Raw genomic sequence first — 9252 nt, forward strand, 5'->3', positions numbered from 1 at the left:
CTGGAATCGAATATTTGCATTTGATCCGACTTCGATCGGAGAAAGCCTCTGGAATTGGAACAGATGTGGTTTGCCCGTCACCCGGTTGCTTATTGATCCCTCGGGTAGAGGGGGGGGGGGGGTAAGGCAAATGTCACTCTATCGATACAACGTATTGAGCGACCGCGATGAAGAGGGAGATCCTCCTTTACTTGACTGGAAATGACGGGTCGGCAACTCTTACCATCACGAGTCATTTTCTCTTTAAATTAACTTTCACGGATAATATGTCGCCCATCACTTACAAATTACCATAAGATGACATTTGAACAAAATATACAGTGTATTAATGATTTTTATATAAAAATCTTATTTAAATGATTTCCTTTGAACATATCAAACTTACGTATGTATTCTCAATATTTTAAAATATAATTATCCTCCTAAATTATTCTTTTTTAGATATAACTAAAAAGAGACTAAATGTGACCTTGGTCTAATAAAATAAATAAATAAATGGAATTACCTCTGACTACTACCGCATCATAGTTGAAATGACTACCTACCTCCACCTGGTTTTCGTGGGTACCTGTCGACCTGCGTATCATCGGGGTTACAGCCTTACAGGTTAGGCTTTCAGTCGATTCCCTTCTAAATATGGGCAAATCGGATAACAAAACCTCAACAAGCACTCAATCTGAAGAGGTAGAAGAACGAAAACCGAATCCCTCCCTGATTTTGCTCAGCAGCGACGATGATGCTTATGAGGGCGTAAGCCTGAAAACTGTGGAAAAATCAATTTTAAGAGCATTTAGTAATGTTAATAGCAATGATAATCCTCCATTTTCATCCGATTCCGAAGTTATGATCACAGATGTTAGGGAGATAATTAAGAATACGAAGGAGATGACGGGAGCACAAAGCAATGTAAGCACTTTAGATCCAATTGAAAACTCCTAATTTTGTTTTTATTGTTGTACTACTTATTGAAGTATATAGCTTCGAGTGATTGGAAAAAGTGACTACAAGTTCACTCATATCGTGCACAAATTTGATGGTCGGAGCTTTTGTTTCCTTTCCAGTAGTGTGGGGGATACTGAATAGAAACTGAAGCTCTTTTAATTCAGGGTTTCAAATATGATTTCTTTGACTTCGAATCCCAAACACTGCTTCAATGATTCATAAGAAGTATTTGGTATTCATTACAAGTTCTGGACCAAGTATTTGGGGGTGTTTGATTTTGCTTTCCTAAAGTGATTATTCTGATTTCAATAATTAAATCAGATAATCATTTTATAAAAATTGGGAGTAATAAGATAATTTTACATTTCTCCATGATTATCCTACTTTCATTTCTTCCTAAATACTAATACAATATTACACTTTAAAAAAATCTACCCATTTATAGCAATTTCATTGAAATTCAAAGCAGGTATCAATGCTATAATTGGGTAGATTTTTCAAGTTATAATGTCCTAATATGATTTTTTTTTTTTGAAATACAGTGCAACAATTATGTGCCTTAATAAGAAAAATTGAAAGTACAATGCTATAACAAAAAGAAAAAAAAAACTAGGATGCTATAATGCACAAATAAATGGAAGTGCATTGCTATTTCATTTAGCCCTGTTTTTTTAGATAATAAATTGGCTGCAATGTATATTAATATGACTCATTTGGAAACCATTATTTGATTGCATTAGGTTGAAGACACAGAGAAGAAAGAGGAGAGTGTTGAATTAATAGAGACGAATGGGGTATTGGAAATTGATACCATGGAGAAATCTGATAATGTTGTACTAAGGAAGCTTCTTGTAAGTTGAATAAGTCCATTAGAATATGGGTTAAATTGCAAGAAATAGCAACATATTTGCATTGGCTTCTTTGTTATAATATCCTACTTTCATTTCTTTCTATTGTAACATTATACTTTAAAGAGTCTACCTAATTATAGCAATGTCATCCAAATATCAACTCATCTTAAAGTACATTGCTATTCATGAAATTTAGCCTTTAAAGTATCAACTCATCTTACCAGTTTTATGAAGGGTCAAATGCAAGAAATAGAAAAGTACTTTTATTGACTTTGTTTATTACAACATCCTACTTATATTTCTTCCTATTACAACATTATAGATTATACTTTGAAAAATCAACCCATTTATAGCAATGTCATCCAAATACAAAACAATTTTCACTGTTATAATTGTGCAGATTTTACAAAGTCCAATGTCCTAATATAAGAAACAACTTCAAAGTATACTATCTTAATTAGGTAGATTTATCAAATACTTCAACTACAAATACAATAGAAAGAAGGGTTAATCCCAAAAAAGACCTTATATTTTGTGTTTTTTCCAGATTAAACCTCAAATTTATTTTTTGCCTGAAAAAGACCTTGTATTTAGTCATTTTTTGCCAAAAAAAAATTGTAAAATGTGAGGGTTTTTTCAAGAAAAACTAAAAAAGTTAAGGGTTTTTTTTTCGGAAAAAATACAAAGTTGAGCGCTTTTTCAGAAAAAATACGAGGTCTTTTTCGGACAAAAAATAAATTTGAGGTTTAATCCGGAAAAAACACAAAATATAAGGTCTTTTTTGAGATTAGCCCTAGAAAGAAATAAAAGTAGGAAGCTATAATGCACAAATTAATGGAACTAGAACTAGAACTACCTTGCAATTTCTTGCATTTAGCCCTTATAATATGAATTCATTGCAAACCTAATGTTGATGTAATTGTATATGATTAAATTTATTAATGAGTTAATTAATTATGTTCAGAGGGGACCCAGGTATTTTGATCCTCCAGATAATAATTGGGGAAATTGTTATAATTGTGGAGAAACTGGTCATACACTTGTCAATTGTTCAGCAGCTAAACGCAAGAAGCCTTGTTTTGTATGTGGAAGTTTGGAGCACAATGCAAAACAATGCAAACAGGTTAGGATCTTTTAATGTTTCTTTAACATTTTTGATAAAAATCTTTAATATGTCTTTTAACTTTTTTATCACTATGTTTTCAGCCCTTCATGTTTAAGATTCTTTGAGCCCTTAATTGTACTTAAAAAAAATTGTATAAGGATGTTATACTTCCATAAATGTACAGAATTATGTTGTATTTGGCTAACATTGCTATAATTGGATAGATTTTTCAAAGTGCAATTTTGTAATTTGAAAATTTGGAAGTAGGATATGTTATAATAGTAACAAAAAGTTACACCTTTGACCCTCTAATCTACTTTAAACAAAGTGTTGGTTTGATAATACTGAAAGATAAAAACCTTATCATGTCTGTTTTTTAAATAAATGAAGCAAAACAATAAATCTTATTACAATATGCAACTGCAAAACTTTCACATGTTTGTATATATGTTACATTAATGTTTATTCACAGTTGTTATCAATCATGAATTATTAAAATAAAAAGTTTTTGATATTACAATTAGCAACAATAACTATCCAAAGCATGTTAGATAAATATTATCCATTCAATCCAGTTCTAGACCAAATTTATATTTAATTTTTATGTCATTGTAACAAATTTTATTTTTTGACAGGGAAAAGATTGTTATATATGCAAAAAATCTGGTCATCGTGCAAGAAACTGCCCTGAAAAAACTACAAAAAGCTTTCAAAAAGCTAAATTATGTTTAAAATGCGGTGATTCTGGACATGAAATATTCACATGCAAGAATGTCTACTCCCCTGATGACCTCAAGGTCAAAATCTCATTTTACATGAAATAAAAACATACTTTACTCCTTTTACCAATAATAGCACTAAAACAATTTACTTACATTTTTTTTTACTGATAATAGCAACAGACTAACATTTCTTTACACATAAAAACAACATACTTTTTAATTCCTTATCATATAAGTACATTGCTATTGTGGGTAAAGAAAAAAATTAAAAGTATGTTGCTATTATGGGTAAAGAAATGTAAATATGTTGTTAAAGTGGGTAACAACAAACTGACTCATGACATATTGACATGTGTTTTGCATTTTTCAGGAAGTGAAATGTTACATTTGCAAATGTTTTGGGCATCTTTGTTGTGTTAACTATGGAAAAGGTGCAATTGAGGTTTCTTGTTACAGATGTGGTCAATTGGGCCATTCAGGTTTGGTATGTTATGTCCTCTACTTTTATAAATATTTTAGTTCAATCAATTGTTTATATTTTGTAAAAAGTTAGGGCTAAATTCACATTTATACAACAATGTTTCACCATTTTCCCAATTTATGCAATAAAGTGGTTTTTAGATGAAATTTTATCCTAACACATTTCGATAATAAACCACTTTGTTGTGTAAATTAAGAAAAAGGCTAAACATTGTCACATAAATGTGGCAACGAGTTATAATTTTTTTTTATTAGTTAATTAATAAAATATAGGGCTAGATGCATGAATTAGAAACAATATTGTACTTTCAGTTTTGTTTTTTTTTTTTTTAATGGAGGAATTGTATACAAAAAATTAAATTTTGAAGGAATGAGACAGTAATGTCCCTTTTAGTGGCAGATTAAACCATAATAAGTTTCTCCTTTTTCCCAATTGTCTGTATAAATGATTTATTAAAAATATATTTGAAAAGATGACCACACACTTGGGGAAATGGAAGGAAAATATTAACGAGGGCAAATTTGTAAAATATTAGGACTTAATGTGAAAGCCTCATTTACCTGACCTTCTCTATTAAGTCGTTTTTTATGCTTTAAATTAAAAAAGTAACACTCATACATAGCTTATTGGATTAAGTCTGTGAAAAAAGACGTAAATGCCCTCCTCATCCTCTGATATTTTTTTTTACAGGAATGTGTAAGTTCTCATGCACACGCAGAAACAAGCAACACAATGTCACCTAGTTACTGTTACAAATGCGGAGTGGAAGGCCATAAGGCACGTAAATGTCCAACTTCAACTAAGGTAATAATAATACACTCATTTTTTAAACACGAACTTTTAGTCATTAATGCTTAAAAAGACGTAAATGCCCTCCTTACCCTCTTCATCGAAAATAGCCCTAGAAAGCTTGTCCAGTCCGTTTACTTTTGTGAATGGGAATATAATTTTTTTGTCCCACCTAAAAAGTTGGGACAGACTCATTTTTAATCTCTTGTTTGTGCAAAAGACGTAAATGCCCTTCTTACCCTAATCATTGAAAGTTGGTAGAAAGTTTGACTGGTCACATCAAGTCTTGTCGATGGGACAAAAATTGCAACTTTCCGTTCCATTGTGAAAAAGACGTAAATGCCCTTTGCACCCTCGTGTCATATTTTATATTATCCAAACAAATTTTAAACCCTAAGTTTTTCTTTTTCATATTAGAAGCGAAAGAGGAAAGCCAAATTTTCACACAAATTACAAGATAACCATGACCAAATAGGGGTTAGGTCCGCACCTCCTACTATAACCGAAGGGCGAAATAGGAATATAACACAAAATGGACACTCAACTTCATATCAACCAAAGCATAGGGGTGGATGGATGAATGAAGATCATGATGGGCATTACCATGTTAACGAATGGGGATCTCCTTCAACACCACAAACTTATCAATCTAACAATAGTTTCCATGGAAATCATGATGCAAATAGTAATGGTTTTAGTTTTCCATATGAAGCTTCGAGTGCTTCTAATGGGTATCAACATGGTTTTTCAAGATCAATTTGGTGACTCGGGTAATTATGGAATTGGAAGGAGAGATTACAATTGGGATAATTAGAGCTACAAAATAGATTTTAGTGATTTGAAAGTGCTAAAATGTTTTCTTCTTTTTATTCTTCATTTTAACTTTCCCCATTAGGTAATGTGTAATCCATAGTTTTTATTAGTGTTTTGTCATCATGTCATATACAAATATTGTATCATGTTGTTTTGTTGATACGATAAAGAATGTATTGAACATTTTAAATTTTATAGCATGATTTTTAAGATGTTTCATGGAAGTTGCAACTTGTTATATTATCCCTATATGCAATAACATGTTATTTAGTTTGATGTGTTTTAGACTCGCTTGTAAGAGGATATACACATTTTTATGCGTGTGAGAACATTTTTGGCTCGCTTGTTACTAGTATAGACATCCTTATGTGGCTGAAAGTGATATTTCAATGAACAAAGGGTTAAATGCATATTTATGGAATAATGTTTAACTTTTTTTCTAGGTTACAAAAATGGTCTGCATATTTTAATGTGAAGCTGAACATTAATGTGACATAAGATGAGAAAAGTAAGTAGATAACAATGAAGAACAAGCCATAATAATGGTGAACTTGATATTGGCTAACAAAAATAACTAAAAGATAACAAATTTGCAGACCAAAGATGGCCAAAACCATTCGCCATACCTATTAGAAAACCAAGGATGTCATCTGAGCATCCACTTCTTCCTTTGGCACAAGCTTACCAATCAGCTTAAGCAAAGAAGCATTTAAAGATCTAGCTTTTATATGATCAAGTAACACTGCTACAGTTGAAGCATCAATTGAGAAACCTTTTCCTTCCATTTCCTTTAAAAGCATCTCTACCATATCATGTTGTTGATTCTTTAGAAATCCTTGGAGAAGAACGCGGTAAGTCACATCATTTGGTGAGCAGCCTCTCTTTTCCATTTCAAAAAACAATTCTTTTGCTTCCCCCATCACACCTTCCCGGCAAAAACCACTAATCATTGTATTATATGTCCAAACATCAGGTGGTAAACCTTTCACAGTTAGTTCATTGAAAAGGTTCCTTGCAATATCAAACTTCCCACTTTTACTTGCACCATCAATGAGTATATTGTATACAAAAATATCCGAATTTAGCTTATTGTCACCCATCAAATGAAACAACGATAATGCTTCATCCACTTGTTTGTTGTTGCATAGACCCTTCAAGACTATTCTGTAAGTGCATTCATCTGGACTCAGGTTGTGTGCTCGCATCTCATGACACAGTTCATGTGCAACTTTACCACGTCCAACTCGAAACAATCCTTGTATCATGATGCTGTAAGTGATGACATTAGGTCTCATACCTTTTTTAGTTATTTCATGAAACAAATGCACGGCTTCTTCTATCTTAAATTTCTTGCAATACCCATTCAATAAACTATTATAAGTGACAATATTAGGAACCAAACCTCGAAACCCCATCGAATCAAAAGCTTCCCTTGCTTTGGTGACTTCACCTCGCAAACAATAACCATCGATAAGTGAGTTGTATGTGACTACATCAGGATCTTTTCCTCTTTGGATCATTATGTTGATAACACAGTTTGCATCCTCCACCTTACCTTCCTTGCAAAGTGCATCAACTAATATATTAAAGGTGTTAACACTTGGGGAAATCCTATCGTCCTCCATCTCTTTGAGCAATTTAGAGACCTCATCCCAACGACATAAGTTACAAAGGCCATGAAGCAAAGAGTTGTAAGTGATAACATCAGGTAGGATGCCTTTGTGGAAAACCATCTCTTTGAAAAGGTTGAAAGCATCATCGACCATTTGGTCCTTGCAAAGACTATCAATGATGGTGTTATATGTGACCACATTAGGTTTACAACCACTCCTATCCATTAGTTTAAGCAATGCAATGGCAGTATCATTATTGCCGAATTTGCAAAGCCCTTTAATCATAGTGGTGTACATAATTGTATCAGGTTCACAGAGTTCCTCTTTGATTAGCTTCTTAAATAATCTTTCTGCCTTTAGGACACTATCTTCTAGGATGAGCCCATTTAAGAGTGCGCTAAAGGTGCAGACATCAGGTGATATATCGCGTTTGAAGCCATAGCCTAAGACTGCAAATCCTTCACTCGTGCGGTGCATTTGGCAGCAACACTTGATCACAATGTTAATAGTGTACGCATCAACAGGAACACGAACAACATTCATTTGTTTAAAAAGCTCAATAGAACAAGAATAATGCTTCATTTTGGCAACAGCTTGCAACAACTGGTTGAATTTAACAACTGAAGGCAGAGGTTGTCTCTGTGTCATTTCATCAAACAGTTGGAGGGCATCATCGAGGTTAGTAATCTTCTCACTCATAGATCGAGGATGCTTAACCATTGTTTGCCGGTTGGAAGAAGCCGTTGAATGAGAACGAGCTGAAATCGTTTTGGGGGTAAATATTCCGTTGCCTAATTGTAAAAATGATGAAGGATTTCTGAATGAAAGGATGGGGGAATGAGTAGCTAAGATGCCTTTGAATTTGTCGAGGGAACCTGAGACGATAAAAGAAGCAAGGTTTTTGGGTTTCGCTCTAAGCACCAAAACCATCTTCAACTGCGAGGTTCAACTACTTGGATTCACCGTTAAAGGAGTGCTTCTATTTCATATAAAAGAGAAACCAAGAAATCAAATCGTATGCTAGACCTGTGTTTGACATTGACTTTTATCTTTTTAAATTTTTAAAAAATCAAAAAATGTTTGACTAATAGAAAAGTTTTTTTTGAAGATAGATTTTTTTGCATAAGAGGAAAATAATGGGTTTCAAAAATTCACAAAAACCTAATTTTTTTTACATCAAAAATCATTTTGCTAATCCAAACACATTTTAAATAGATCCTTTTTGCAAAAAGTCCTTCTACAAAAAGGACTTTTGATGTTCAAAAACAATCCCAAACACACCTTCGTTTTCTTTATCAAACCGTGCTTGGTCGAAATCCGGGTTCCCCAATTGACGGTGTATGGGGCGGGGTCTGGTCAGCTTTTGACTTGGATGTGTTTTTCAATTTATTTTTATATTTTGCAAGTTGCAACAAGTTGAAAAAAAAATCCAAATATTGAAAGACATACTTTCACAACAAAAACTCAAATAAAGTCACATACTTAATCCTTCATTTTAAGCAAATAGACATGAATTTTGGAAATTATGATTTACAAATAAACAAGGTAAAAATTGATATTTTGATTTCACAAAAATGTCTTAAGTGCCAATCACTTATAATTGAAAAATGCCGATTACAGAAAAGCAAAACAAATCACATATTTGTTACGTAAAAAATGGGCAATTTGGCACACGCACGAAAGTTGAAAATAGTACAAATAATATAAAGGAACAACTTATGTTCACATTTTGCAACACAAAATAATGTGTGTTTCTTCAATACTTGGCCCATAAACCATTACTTAAAGTTAAAACGACTTTTTATAAGTTAACACATCAAATATCACTTATATAGGATATTAAATTATTAATCGCAAAATTTATATGACTTTGACGCGTTTATAAATGGCTTAGAAAGAAAATAAAAGTATATTACATAAATAATCTATGTCTGGT

General features: G+C 32.5%; 2 protein-coding genes across 2 annotated transcripts; one reads left to right on the forward strand and one right to left on the reverse strand.

Moving 5' to 3' along the window:
* Nucleotides 1–502: 502 nt before the first annotated feature.
* Nucleotides 503–5922, forward strand: LOC145167423 (uncharacterized). The gene is made up of 7 exons (XM_079086629.1): nt 503–906; nt 1683–1793; nt 2758–2916; nt 3534–3695; nt 3991–4104; nt 4792–4905; nt 5308–5922. Exons 1-7 carry the CDS (start codon nt 637–639, stop codon nt 5653–5655), a joined length of 1278 nt encoding a protein of 425 aa, XP_078942755.1. The 5' UTR covers nt 503–636; the 3' UTR covers nt 5656–5922.
* A 252-nt stretch (nt 5923–6174) lies between these two features.
* LOC145163079 (uncharacterized) lies at nt 6175–8315 on the reverse strand. The gene has a single exon (XM_079081979.1). It carries the CDS (start codon nt 8244–8246, stop codon nt 6333–6335), a length of 1914 nt encoding a protein of 637 aa, XP_078938105.1. The 5' UTR covers nt 8247–8315; the 3' UTR covers nt 6175–6332.
* Nucleotides 8316–9252: the final 937 nt, after the last annotated feature.

This window comes from Lactuca virosa, chromosome 3 (genome assembly GCF_052849685.1).
Source record: "Lactuca virosa cultivar CGN04683 chromosome 3, Lactuca_virosa_CGN04683_v6, whole genome shotgun sequence".
NCBI lineage: Eukaryota > Viridiplantae > Streptophyta > Magnoliopsida > Asterales > Asteraceae > Lactuca > Lactuca virosa.

What these genes read in the sequence shown, in the direction of transcription:
- LOC145167423 (XM_079086629.1), top strand. Translation starts at nt 637, where the DNA reads ATGGGCAAATCGGATAACAAAACCTCAACAAGCACTCAATCTGAAGAG. An exon ending in TGACGGGAGCACAAAGCAAT is followed by an intron (nt 907 to 1,682) that starts GTAAGCACTTTA and finishes TGATTGCATTAG; the next exon opens with GTTGAAGACACAGAGAAGAA. An exon ending in TTGTACTAAGGAAGCTTCTT is followed by an intron (nt 1,794 to 2,757) that starts GTAAGTTGAATA and finishes AATTATGTTCAG; the next exon opens with AGGGGACCCAGGTATTTTGA.
- LOC145163079 (XM_079081979.1), bottom strand. Translation starts at nt 8,246, where the DNA reads ATGGTTTTGGTGCTTAGAGCGAAACCCAAAAACCTTGCTTCTTTTATC.